This window comes from Rosa chinensis, chromosome 4 (genome assembly GCF_002994745.2).
Source record: "Rosa chinensis cultivar Old Blush chromosome 4, RchiOBHm-V2, whole genome shotgun sequence".
Taxonomy (NCBI): domain Eukaryota; kingdom Viridiplantae; phylum Streptophyta; class Magnoliopsida; order Rosales; family Rosaceae; genus Rosa; species Rosa chinensis.
In genome coordinates, this window is record NC_037091.1 from 8396138 (window position 1) to 8410681 (window position 14544).

The 14544-nt window shown below is 37.3% G+C and overlaps 1 protein-coding gene across 1 annotated transcript; it reads left to right on the plus strand.

Annotated features, from left to right (window-relative positions):
- The first annotated feature begins 11590 nt into the window (after window positions 1-11590).
- Window positions 11591-12730, plus strand: LOC121052442. The gene is made up of 2 exons (XM_040517477.1): window positions 11591-12362; window positions 12522-12730. Exons 1-2 carry the CDS (start codon window positions 11832-11834, stop codon window positions 12723-12725), a joined length of 735 nt encoding a protein of 244 aa, XP_040373411.1. The 5' UTR covers window positions 11591-11831; the 3' UTR covers window positions 12726-12730.
- Window positions 12731-14544: the final 1814 nt, after the last annotated feature.

Sequence of the window (14544 nt, forward strand, 5' to 3'; positions counted from 1 at the left end):
CCATTGTTTGAAATTCATTGAAACATACCGTTGCATTATTTTTTTGAGTAAAAATGTAAAGATATTATTCGTTTATGAAAAACATATACCATGCATAGTTTAGCACTACTACAAAAATTGAATCAGACGACACCTCTCAGACGACACATCATAGTTTTCTGTCGTCTGATTGATTTTTATTTTTTTGTACGTCGCTTTTATAAAACCCGTCGTCTGATATGATATAATGAACTAGTTTAGAAGACGTTTAAGAATAAAACTGTTGTATGACCCAAAAATAATTTAGCGGCAAGTTTCCCACCATGTCTGTGGTGCCAAACCCCATTTCAAACCCAAATTTGTTCCCCTAACATGTAGTAATCGTACGACGAGAAACAATAAAACTATGGTCTGATTAATATGTTTGGCAGAAAGCAAGGAGATTTCCCACCATCATTTTTCTCCAAGTCCCCAACGAGGGAAGTCAAATTGACAGGAGACAATTTCAAATTTAAAACTCAAGTACTCAGACCACATTGTTATAAAATTCTGTTGTGTGAGTCTTTATGGGGCTTGTCCAAATTCATAGGGCAGGGCTTGAAACCCACACTCAGGCAAAAAAAAAGAAGAACTTTTCACCCAAAAACTGAAACCCTCACTCCTCACTCTTGACAGCTCCCCACTCTCTCTCGACACAAAGCCAAAAACAAAACCAACCCAATACTCTCTTCTTTGACAGAGCTCTCTCACTTTCTTTCTTTCTTTCTCCCCCCTCGACAAACCCCGACCTCTCTCTCTTCTTCCACAAACCTAAACGAAAGCTCTCTCTCTCTCTCTCTCTCTCTCTCTCTCTCTCTCTCTCTCTCTCTCTCTCTCTCTCTCTCTCTCTCTCTCTCTCTCTCTCTCTCTCTCTCTCTCTCTCTCTCTCTCTCTCTTTCTCTCTCTCTCTCTCTCTCTCCAAACCCCGACCAAAACCTAATGGGTTATTCGATCTGGGAAATAACGAAGGCCTTTATCGATGACCACTTTGAGCTCGCCATTAACCTCTACACACAGGCCATCTCCACGACCCCAACAACTCCGAGCTCTACTCCTACTGCGCTTAGGCTAACATCAAATCCAACAATCTCACCGGTAACAAACCCCCTCCAAACTCGGCGAAGGGCTTCGACTGTACTATCTCCAACACATTCACGAGCTCCAGCTCTAGGTCCGCTAGAAGACCCACAATCTCAATCGACCCGAGGCCCAGAGAGTCGAGCTCAATTCCAGAGGTGCACTTCTATTTCTAATTGAAAGATCAATTTTTTGAATCCTTAACCCTAACCCTAGTAATTGGTTCTGGAAATTTCAATTTGACTGTTTTGGGGTTTGTTTCAATTGGTACTGGGTTCTGAATTGAGGTGAATTTTAGGTTTTGTTTGTTTAATTTAGGTTGGGGAATTGATACTGGGGTAAAGTTTATATCTTTGCTGAATACAATTAACATGTGTTCATACGGTTGTTCCTTTGTTTCTTGCATTTGCACATACTAAATTTATGTTAAAGTAGCCTCTGATTGCTAATTTGTCTAGTCCATTCCTGTATTGCAGTATAATGGTGAAGGATAGATTAGTCCAGAGCAGTGTCAAAAGCCGTGCTAGTCTCCTTCTTGATGGGAGAAATGTTATGGTATTTAATTGTTCTCATCCTAGTTTAACATAATTCAATTCTTGCTATACATTAGTTTGCATCAGCTGAAGATGCCAAGGTGAGGTCAATTTTCAGTTCTGGTTAGATCCACTATCACTATATCAAAATGCCTAATTGTTGACATCTTTCTTTGCTATAGTGTGTGTCATCAAGTGAGCACTTTCTTTGCAATAGAATGCTGGAAGTTAAAGTGGCTACCCCAAAGGTTCTCAGAATTTGTGTATTAGTATTTTTGAAATGCTACTCTCATAATCTTTTTATCTTGGTTACACAAGCACATATTTACCATCAATTAAGATACACATGTACTCCACCACTCATTTATGTTTTCAAGTTTTGATGTCCTGTGATTTCTGTTTATCTGTTGCTTCAGGATCTAGGCTCAAAAATGCATCGAGGAATTGGGTTTATTACCTTTGAAAATGCAGGTCAGATCATCTCACTTTTTTGTTTGACTTGCCCCAGTGCAATTCCAACGGTGAAGATGTAGTAGTACTGAGATTAAAGACAAAAAGGAAAATGCGAAATTGCAGTGAATCATATTTATATGTGATTCAATGTTTCATTCATTATTGGTAGGAGGAGGAGGAGGAGAGTAGGGAGGGAAAGGAAGAAGCTTTTCTTCTCCAAAAGCTCGATTTGGAGACTGAGAGTGTTGAAGGAGATCTTTCTCTCCCTACTACACCAGTCTGCAGATTCGTCAAATAGGTTTGTGGGAGGCTTTTCTCAATTGGCTCCGTAGGTGTGTGTAGCTCTTGCACTCTATCAATATCTTGCTCTCTTTGTTAATTCAATTTTGGAGGTTTCTGGTTCTGGGTTTTGGGTTTTGGGATTTTGGGGGATTGGATTGTTCTCTAGTATCGGCACATTTGTTTCGGGGATTATGTTTGTTTTGTTTTTTTTTCTTATCTTGTTATGAATGCTGGATTTTGTTTTGGGATTGAAAGCAACAGTCTTAAGTAGAATTTGGTTTTGGTTTTGGTTTTGGTTTTGGTTTTGATTTTGGGTGGAATTCATAAGCTGTTTTTGGTTTTGGAAAAGAAGCTGGAAATTGGGTTGTTTTTTTGCTGCTCTTGAGTTAGTTACCAGTTCTTTGTAGTTTTGGTGCTTGAATTCTTTTGATTAAAGTTGAGATTGTTAGATGACCAAACTGGTATTTGAAGAGTTATTGTGTGTGGGTCTACTTCAGTTTTTGCTATTGTTTCTCGGAGTTTAGCATTGTTGGGTGGATGAAAGAGTAATGGAGTTAGTCCCTTCTGGTTGGGAATGGGAATGGTTGGATCATATTTTTCTTGGTTTGAATTTGTGAACTTGAATAGGTATCAAGTTTTGTAGAACTATGCCTGAAGCATTGAGAAGTCCGTCCTATATGTTTTTTGTAGTGTTCTGTATAGCTGCTTTTCCTGTGAGACAATTTTAGTTGTCAAATCCGATTAGAAGCTTGACTTCAGCTGCCAAATGATTGGTATATGGCAAGTTGGCAACAACAGCATGGATTTCTTACCCAGAATGATAATAGTTCAATGCTTTTAGATATAGCCTATTTTCCCAAATGCTTTTTAAGTAGGTACTATCTATAGCTGCTAACACTCGATGAAGTTGTAGAAATGAATTAATTATCCAATATGAAGTTAGGATGAATAAATCTTCAGTCTTTAGCATGTATTCTACATTGGAAATAGCCATACGACAGACCTTCTTATTACTGTCTGCAAACAATATTGCATCTCTTATAGATTTTGCTCTTTCTTTTGCCTGTGAGATCATTAGGGCATGCTTGATATGCATTTTACTGCAATTATGTTGCTTGAAGACTTAAACATGTTGCATCCTCATATTTACATAACTTATGCAGGCAAACTAATGTGTTTGTTAGGAGTATAAGCTTGGAAAGACTAGAAAAGTAATCCATTCGTGAATCATGCCGATAACTTACGCAACATTCTTTTGAGGTCCAATAGTAGTGGTTAGCATTATCTTTGTTTTTTTTAGGTCTGTGATAAATGATACGAGTCAAAGATAGTAGATTTACTTTATCTTCTACATTTGTCAGAGATAGTAGATTTACTTTATCTTCTACATTTGTCAAGATGTGTCCATGTTTTCCTTGAATCTGATCTAACTCTGCATATCAAAGGTTCATGCATAAAATACGATTTGGCATATGCAGCTGCAGACTTGATCATTTCGTGAGCTGGTGCAATGACTTGCTATGAGATTTTGGCAACTGGGAAGCCTTCCATTCTGGTAATTTTAGTTTTCAAGTTCTGTTGTAGAACTAAAGTATGTCATGATATGATCATAAATGAGACCTAATGTCTTACTTCTGTTTTCATGTTGTATGAGGTTATCTTTCATGTGAATCTAACATACCCACTATCAACCATGTTTTGATCATGTTCTTAATGTCCGTAGTTTTGTCTATTTTCTGCTCCAGGGGATAACTCATTATTACTTTTGAATTTGTAGATACCGTCACCCGATGTTGCTGAAGGACATCAATTTAAAACTGCTGCTTTGTTGGCAGACTTGGCAGGTGCAAGGGTTATAACTGAAGATGAACTTGATTCGACAACCCTTGGAAATGCAATTGAAGAGATGTTAGGTACTTCCACTCTGTTGCTATGTTGCCTTATAAGAGATTGCTTGCTCGACCTTAAGGTTTTAACACTTCTTACTGTAAAATTGACTAATAATCTGGAGGTATCATAGGTCCTAATTGATACTATGACATTTTTCATATACAACTTAGCATGTTGTGTACGCAAATAATATATGTATATTTACTTTCTTTGTTTGCCTCTTAGAATATCAAAGATAATTTAATTTGAATATAAATATTGATAAATGTTGTCTACTTCAGTAGTTGGGTTGTGTATATGCTGTTTTATTTGTTAACGAGGAGTAATGCATGCCATTTTATTGTGGGAACTGGACAGTATATTGATGTTACATAATGGTAGGAATCTTTCTAATCATGTAATGTTACTTCACAATTTTTCTTGATTCTCATTAACCTGAGGTATTGGATGTTACTGCAGGTTGATGTTTGTGGCTACTGGCATCCAACTATTGTGTTGGAGTGGATGGGGAAGCATGCACTGGCAATTTTTGTTCTGTAGCTTGCAATCTCTTGCCGGTTATTCTCCATGGATTCTATTGGGGCAAACCTCAGAATAACATTGTAAGTTCCTTTTTCTATATCTTGTGTGTCAGTCATCTAGTAGTGTATTGCAATCTAGATCTGATAATCTACATCACCTCTTGCAGCTCACTTGAATTGGAATTGGAAAATAAACTGATGGAGGCTAGTTGCTTGAGTTATACAAGTTTGAGTTCGACTAATTTTGTTGCATTAGGAGACGAAGAGAGAGAATTTGGAGTTTGGTTTTTTTGTAGAGGCAGCACCACATTCTCTCTCCCTCTTACTCTCTTCCATGTATTCATAGTGCTCCTTTTTGGCAATATTGTCTAATACATTTCAGTACAATTATGTGGATTATAAAAATATTAGATATATATTGGTAATTACTGTTCATTTGGTGATTTTTGATTTCATTTTCTGTTGTACATACACAATGTTCACAATAGCCATACAATAAAAACTGTTGTGTGAGAGTAATACATATCACGGATGCTATCAATATTTTAGTTGTGTGAATAACAGTCACACAACAGTTATAAAAAAAAAAAAAAACTTCTGAATCACAATCACACAACGGGTTCTTAAGTTGCCTGTCGTCTGAGTGACAATCACACGACAGTTAATGATGTCGACAAGCTATCGACAGCCGGTCGACATGCTGTCGACATGGATGTCGAGTTCTTCAGACGACAGTTCTCTAAATCATGTTTCATCAGACGTCAGTGAGATATACGACAGTCAGCTCCGCATCAGACGACAGTTTTTAGCCGTCGTGTAATTCAATTTTTGTACTAGTGTAGGGACTAAAACCCTATAAGTAAAATTACATTTCATACGCCTTAAACAGCAGAAAGTCATAGCTAAGCAAGCAGTCTTGCTCAACTAAGAGACAATTTTGAGGGACTATGGCTGTGTTTGGGGGAGCTTTTTTGCTCCCCGCCTTATAAGCACAAGAGCTATAAACGTTTGGTAACTCAGCTTATCCTCAGCTTTTTCCAAAAGCTGCTGTGGCTTCTATCGAAAAGGAGAAGCTGGCTCCCCCATGCTTTTAGAAGCCAGAAGCTGGCCGAGCATTGTAGCGCTTGTTACTGTACATTAATGAAGTTTTCCTAATACCGGTTTCTACCCTCCGTTGGTTGAACCACTTACAGTCGATTGCCATGAAACCCTCGATTGATATCGCCGCATCCAGTTTTCATTGCAACGTGAAATCGAAACACCAACCATTGGTTCATAGGCTTCGGAAGTGAAATCGAATCCTCAATCAAGCAAGGCTACTTGGCAGTTTGGATATTCAGGTTAGTTGGGAGATCTGGAAGGAGGAGCAAGTCAGTCTCTCTCCCTCTGCTTCGTTCTTATCTTTAATCAAATTGTTGTTATATTTGTTTTGATTTTCGTAGTTATGGGAATGTTTAGCAAAATGGTTAAGTGAATTTGTATGGCATGGGCTGTGATGAATTTGGATGGATTTTGGTTGGTTTCTAGCTTTGAACTTTTATCATACTTGTTCGTGTTCATCTGATCCCCGAGATTAATAACTAGTGCATGAGGCACTATGGGTACTCTGACCCAATTATCATCTACAAACATTTGCGTTTGTTCTATTTTCCTTGAGCATTTTGGATTGTTATTTTGTCTCCAACTTTCATTGGAATGGATTAATTTCCTTCCTTTAAAGTTTAGATTTTATATGGTGATCGATCATATTCTTAATAGCATCATCTCCAAAATATGAATATTTTGTGAGGGTTTCTCGATTTTCATATAGCTCAAATCCCTGAGTTCGGCCTTTATTTCTTTGTTTATGGCTTGTAGGCAAAAACAACTATCAAGGCTATCAAACACTTGCAGCAACTATTCAAAATTTATTGCATGTAGACTTCTCTATAATTTAGTCAATACTTCCCCTAGTACTCTTGTGTTACTCCCAAAGAAAAACTAAGAGATTAACCGACTACAGTAATATGCAAATCATGTGTGATTATAAATTTATAATTACCCTGCTCTTGTTCATGCTCACTTCAACCTTTCTCATTAAAACTAGTAGCTTTAGCATTCCGCTCATTCCATTTGATTAAAAATTGAAGACCTTCTACTTCTCTGTCTTGCAACAGTATTGTTATTCCTGACCCATCTGTATGTGGCTTGACACCAAACACCTGATCAGCTCTTGAGCACCGCGGATAGAAGTTGAATCTTGTTGTCATCAGAGCTTGCTCTCCAAACAGCTGGTTTGCAAAGTTGTTCCCTTCTAAATTCAAAGATTTTTCCATGACCTTAAAGAGAACACCCATCATAAACTTTATCTTTGTTGCATATTCATCAAGCACCTCTCTGCAAAAAGTAAACAAAATAACTGTTTCAGTAAGAGAACAAATTCTGTAATGCAGTATCGATCAAGTCAATATTTAAAGTTACGTATGATATACAAAGCAAGATTTCATTTCAGAGTTGTTTGGATTTGTATTGTTGTTAATATGAAAGAATGTGTGCAGTGGCTTTTCTTTCCCAGCCTTTTCTTTCTCTCTTTTTTCAAATTTTGTCCCCATCCAGCTTTATATCTGCGAAATAAGTTGCTGCAGATAGTGCTTTTTTGATGATTTGTAACGATATATAGAAATAAAAAATAAGAGAAGAATGAAGTTTAAGAAGAAGAATAAAATTCTAGCTCAACATCAACTCATTAAGGAACTGTTTCTTTTGGTCCATTTGCTCTCCCCCAAGTGAATGCTTTTGTTGTTATCAGTAGTGTATGGCCTACGATCACTACATTTTGATAACTATGTAGTAAAAGTTATATCCTGATCAAAGAGATTGAGAAAGTGTAATTTCACTTTTTGGTACAAAGAAGAGGAATTCTTTTAGTAGGATTAGCATGAGGATTTTGGTTGTTAAAGAAATTGGAACATGAGATAGGTATGTTAATAAACAGGAAGATTAACTGTGGTACAAGGCAGAAGCTTTGTTGTGGTATGTTATTTTAGAACTTTAGCAGTTCTGATTACCTTCCTAGTCCCCATTTCCAGTGTATTAGAAACTATTTGTTGAACTGTTGGAATTGTAGGGAAGGTGGGGCTTGATAGTTGTCTTGTGGTCTTCGTTATTTTGCCTTTGTTTTTCTTCACTATAGCTATTGTATATTTTCTGATTCCTGTTTGGTTCTTCTTCAAAGACTGGAAAGTTCTGCACCTTTGAAAATTAATCATAGAAGTTAAACACCTGCAGATACAGCTAGCATGTTATATATATCCGAATCCGTTTTTTTTATTTGATTTTGTTTGGAGTATAATGGCAAAAGAATAATGGACCATTGATGAATTATTTTAGGAGCTCAATCCAGCCAAGTACTAATAGAGCATCAAACCTATGATGTAGAAAGAGAAGGTTATGGGTCAAGTGATGGGATAGAAATGGATGATGATGTAGAAGAAGAATATCATGGTCATGGTGCACAAGAAATGGAAACAATAAGAAATAGCATTACTCAAAGTTTGATGAATGTGCGTAATAACGTGAACATTTGAATATGTTATGATATTTGATGCGAGCCGGATATTTAATTGTTATTAATGTTACTAATATATTTGTATAAGTTATTTTTGAAATTGTCCAATATTAATCATATGGTCACCATGATTTATAAAAATTGAAAGTTAACAAAAATTATTAAGGACATAATAAAGATTAAAAATAATAACAAGAGCATTTGAACAACATTGTATTACCAACCAATTAAGGCAAAATAATCTCTCATGTCCAATTTGGTCATTCCACAAACAAAAAGCACAAGTCAGTTTGAGTTTACCAAACACTTTGCCACTGACAACTCTTATAAAAAGCCAGTTTACCAAACACTCAGCTACTTTGCTTTTCAGCCACTTATTCTCATAAATAAGCAGAAGCCAGCTTTTCTGAAAAGCCCAGCCCAACCAAACATAGCCTATGAAGGACAAATGCATCTTAACCACATGTATTAAATTTAAACGCTGAAATTAATACATGTGAGCAAGCCTTTCTGCTTTTCAGCCACTTATTCTCATAAATAAGCAGAAGCCAGCTTTTCTGAAAAGCCGAGCCCAACCAAACATAGCCTATGAAGGACAAATGCATCTTAACCACATGTATTAAATTTAAACGCTGAAATTATAACAACTCAAAATTATGCATTTATTTTCAGCTGTCAGATTCACTCCCTCACAATCCCTTAAAAACTATCACTTAAAGTGAGCAAGCCTTGCTATACAAAAAGATTATAAAAGTCTCAAAACAACCCTCGTACTTAAAGTTAAACAGTGTATTTGTTTGAAGGTTGCAAAACCCTATATTGAACAATAGATTTGCAAAACGACAACATTAAAATTTGACCTGTTTATTATTGATTAAGTTAACCATCTTAAATCTATATATCAGCCATTAAGTTAATGATTATCAAATTTAGATGGTTAGTGGGTGTTTACTTCAAAATTGTCTCGGCCTAAATGGAGCGGTGGAGGGACTTGTGATCTAATTGTCCTTCTATATTGCGGGGATGTGTCAACTCATTGCCAAATGATGAGGCGAGGTTTTGACATGAATTGCGGTTTATTCTGACTTCTTCTAAGTGATTGTGGGCCGAGGAATGAACCTTCTCAGCCGCTGGATTCTCTTACCTTTGTTTTAAGGACTTTCGGTGTTTTCACTGATGTTGTTGTTACACACACACACACAGATTGCAAAAAAGTAAAATATAAATAGCATAAAGCTTAAAGGGGCAGAAGAGTAAATTACAGAAAAGATAAAGTGTGGAACGTAAAAAAAGCGACAAAAAATAACTAGGCTAGAGATAAAATATATTGTAGAAAAGTTGTAAATGTATTGAAGTTTGTCACTTTGTTGTGTTGGTCAAGGACCAGTCAAGGATCGTATTTATACAATTACAAAAATAAGGTTTAGGAAAGAAAATACAATTTAATTAAATGAATTTCGGTCTTAATGACCAAAATCGAGATGCGCTCCATATATATTACTTCATTCCGTAATCTCACCATAATTAACTTCTTCTTGTGGTGCCATTATAATTGATTTTCTTTTCATTATGCAATATTATCTCTAATTTCTTCAAACTCAATTAAATCTTGGCATTAATTACCCCGAGAAATAGTTATAACCGTTATTTCTTTCCTTCCAATTTCTTCTCCAAAAGTTAATATCTAATAAACTCATAAAAATTCAACTTTATTGAGATACTAATATTAAAAGCACCATATTTTGCTCATCTATCAGCCAAGGATTTGCAGGCTAATTTAGTAAAAATAGAATTTACAGGCTGGGTTATAGATTTTGTTTTCCCCATACCTCTCATCCCCCATGTGCCAGTAAAATTTAAATCCATGACTTTCACTATGTTGATTTTTTACGATAAATTTTCAACATACTACAGCTCATTATCAGGGTATCAGTGAATCATAGAATTGAAACATGTTCAAAACCACTTTCTTTTGGTGACAAAAAATTTATATCAAAATCAAATTTATTCATGATTCATCAAATATTCCTTGTAGATTATCAAAAACCTACTTTATTGACATAAACACTTCAACTAAGAATGCAGAACTTTCTACCTTTCTCTACCATGGTCCAAGAACTCTATTCTCCTGTCCCAATCCCATACCAAATCTTCTGGATTGCCTGGGTGATCAAATGGTTTCTTTTGACTTTCTATCTCATCTTCTCTGGTAGGTGTCTTATGTTCGCTATAATCCACTGGTTATTACCCGATCTTTTAGTCTTTGGCGGATTTTGGGTTCCTGCCTTCTGCTCATTTTCGCTTTTCTTTTCTTCTTTTGGCCAATTTTACACTGTTTCCTGCGCTTATGTGACGGCGATCACCTGATCTGGGTTGTTTCTACCATAATCTCTTCAGATTTTGCATTAATGATCTGCTTTGCACGCAGATTGCATCTTGATCGTTCTAATCGCTGCTTCGATTTCTCGACTCGATCCATGGCTGCCAGGTGTGCCCATCCTCTTCTTTCTCTCAATTTGGCTACTCATCATGATTCCGTCTTCTTCTCTGGGATGTTGTATATGGTTCTACGATCTTCCTATGATTTCACCTTTTTAAATACCCAACTTTTGATCCTTCTTTGTTTATCCCTTTCCATTCTGTTCCTGGTTTATCCCTACGGCACAATGGTTTCTTCTAACTTTGTATCGTCTTATGACCACTATGATTCCCCTCCATCTCGACATATCCCTGTCCCTTTCGGTGAAGGTTCTAGTCATGCCCAGACTCACTCCAGTCCAGAAACTAAGCCACAACCTGAATTTCAACCCCTCATGAGTACCCTTTTAAGGTTCATCGTGGACCCTATTCTATCCCATTCAACGCTCCTCTGCCTATTGTTGACCTCCTTGATGATCCCTCTGCTGATCAATCTACTAACCCAGGCAAGAGATGTCTTGTTAGCCAGATTTTTGGGCAACCGGTTCCTGTTAAGAGCATTAAGGCTCATTGTGCGGCAACTTGGACTGACCTTCGTAGAGGATTTCAAATCAATTCCTATGGACTTAACTGGATTCGGGTAAACTTTGACTGTGAAGAAGATCTTATCTTTGTTTTAAATAATAAACCGTGGTTTGTTCAGGGTCAAATTCTTGAACTCAAGCATTGGTCCCCTTCTTTCTGTCCTTATAGATCCATGCTTTCTACCCTCTTTTCTGGGTTTGCTTTCCCCTGTTACCTCCTCATTGCTGGGCCCGTGAAAAAGTTATCAAACTAGCTAATGCTCGCTGTTGTATGATTGGCATGGCCTCTCTCAACCTGAATCCTACTTTCTTTGCTAGAGCTTGTGTTGAATTAGATCTTACTAAAACCTAGCCTAGAGCTCTTAGGTTGCACGCAGACCCTTTTTCTAATGATTTGAAATTGATCTACCTCAATTATGAGACTTTATTTGAGGCTTGCTTCTTTTGTGGGAGGTTTGATCACCCTTTAGGTTCTTACCCTTCTCGTGCTCCCCGTCGGAATTTCCTTATGCTCCCCCACCATCAAAATGAACCCAAGAGTATTCCTAACCAACAGCAAACTTCTGCTCGAATTCCTGACGACTTATCTGATGAGACTTTATTCATCTTTCCTTCTATCCGAGGCCCTGCTCAGGGCTTTGTACATGCCCCTGCTAGAAATGGTTCCCCTCTTCATTTTGCTCAGACTTCACAGAGGACTCATGCGGTTGAATTTCGGTCCTTCTCTATGCGTGGTCACGTGGTTTCTCGTTCTTCTTTTCGTCGTGCCGATGTCTCTTTTATGGATGCTGCAAGGAATCTAGATGAGACTATTAATCCAAAAGATACTCCTATTTCCTCTTCTCTCCCTAAATATGTCCCAGAATCTAATCCTGACTTGCATCCTCTTATAGTTCCCATTCCTGACCCGGTTCCGGTGGATGCTACTTCCTCACCCGTTATTTCGGTTGCTGTTCCTGACGATGATTTGGCTGCGGATGAGGATCTCGACCCTGATTTAGAGAATGAAGAACTTGAGGAAGATGTTGATGTTGTGGAGGTCAGTTCTGACTCCTCTTATGTTTCTGCTAGACATTCAGATGACTCTGTTATTACTTCGGACACTGTTAAGTCCATTTATAATCCTTTCTATGCACCATACCCTGATTGGGTATCTCTTATAGACAATATCAATAATGTTTATATCTGTTCCATTCAGGAGGTATCTGCTCTTGAACGGGAGAATTATACTTTTCCTTACCGTAGTCCCAAAAAAAGAGGTAGACATGACTTAGAGCTTTGGATGCAGAACCTTCTTCCTCTAATGTCCCAGAATGAGTGTGCTTTGTTGGAACTGTCGTGGTTGTTCACGACTTGGATTTTTGTCTCAAGCTTTGTTCTTAAGGTCTTTACTTTCTTTTGATGAATTATGCTTGCTAGATACTATGTTATATGAAGATGCAGCTGCATCTTTAGCCACCAAACTTTCTTTTTGTAATTATGTATGTGTTCCTCCTCTTGGGCACTCTGGTGGTCTGCTCCTTTTGTGGAATCCTTCTGTTTGTAATATTAGTATTGTATCTGTACATGTTAAATTTAGAGATCCGAGGGTCTCTAGTTATCTTTAGAGAGAGAGATAGAGAGAAGACAAGATATATAGTGATTCGTCTTCTCGCCTTAGTGGGAAACTACGTCCACTTGAAGTGTTGCACTATATGGGTTTGGGCCTTGCGGCCCAAAGGGATTACAAAGTATGTAATGGAATGGAATTTAAGTGGGATGAGGGGTCCCTTTTATAGGTAAGGGAACCCCTCTCCTTTACATTTTCTTTAATGTGGGATGCAAAACAACTATTCTAGTCTTAGAAAGCATGTTTGTGAAGGTAACTTGGCAAGGTCGGGAAGGTTGCTTCCCGGCGAGGTCTTGGCCGCTTCCGACTACCACAGGGTAGGTTGTATGTCAGGCTACAGCATGTATGTTGTGGTTGGGCCCCACCATGACTTGTGGGCCCTCTAAGAAGGTGTTACTTTATGCTTGGTGAGATAGCAAATTAGGGCTTGTCCGGTAACGTTTTTAAAAATGATTTTTCAAAAACCAATTTTGAAAATAAAAAAGAGAAAACAAGATTGGATTTTTGAGATCCGAAAATGTGTCCGGTAGCTTATTCCGAAAACAATTTTCAAAAATGAGAGAAGATGGCGACTAGAGGTGAGAGGAAGACTTGAGAAGAAGAGAGCGACGTGAGAATATGGAAGAAGAGAGCACGTTCTTTTTTTCTTTGTTTTGGAAAATATATCTCCGTGTTTTCTAAAATATGAGAATGAAAAGATGAAAACGTCTATTTGCCGTTTTCTTGTTTTACGAGTAAAATAAAATATTATTTTCAAAAATTATTTTATGCATTTTTGAAAACAGACCAACGAACGCATTTTCAAGCCATTTTCATTTTATAAAATGAAAAAGATGACTTGAAAACGTTACCGAACGCCACCTTAGTCATGCTAGTGAGAGGTGCGCCGGTATCTACAATACATCCTCGTTATATTCACAGTCAGCTTATGCACATGGCTTCTAGTTCCCAATCTTTTATGACTTTTGTCTACATGTATCCAAATAAAGCTAAACAACTGGAATTATGGACTGAATTGTTGCTTTGAGTTCAACCTTTACTGGTCCCTAGATTATGATGGGTGACTTTAATTGTATTCTAGATTTATTCGAGAAGTTAGGAGGTGTTCGTATGACTAATAGATACATGATACGATTTTGAGACTTCTTAAATCAAGCTGGTCTTATTTCACTCCCTTTCACTGGTAATGCTTAATTTTACATGGTCCAATAAACAACATGATGACTGTATTTGTGAACGTCTGGACCGTGTGTTAGCTAATACTGATGCGATGAATGTCTTCCCATTTATGAGCTTGAATAATCTCCCTATAACTGGTTCTGATCATGCACCCATCTTTCTCGAGTTTAAGCCATCTATTCATTGTAAACGATCTGCTTTTCGCCATGAAGCTATGTGGCTTCAACATAATGATTTTGTCAATATAGTTAATACTACATGGTTAGCACCTCCTTCTGGTAATGCTGCTGAGAACTTTCTTACTAAAGTTAATGCATGCCTTCCAGTCCCTAGCTCGCAATTGGAATATTTCAGTTTTTGGTAATTTGTTCCAATGCATGAGGGCTTCACATTCCCAAATTCAATCCTTACAAGACCATAATTCCCTGTCTGA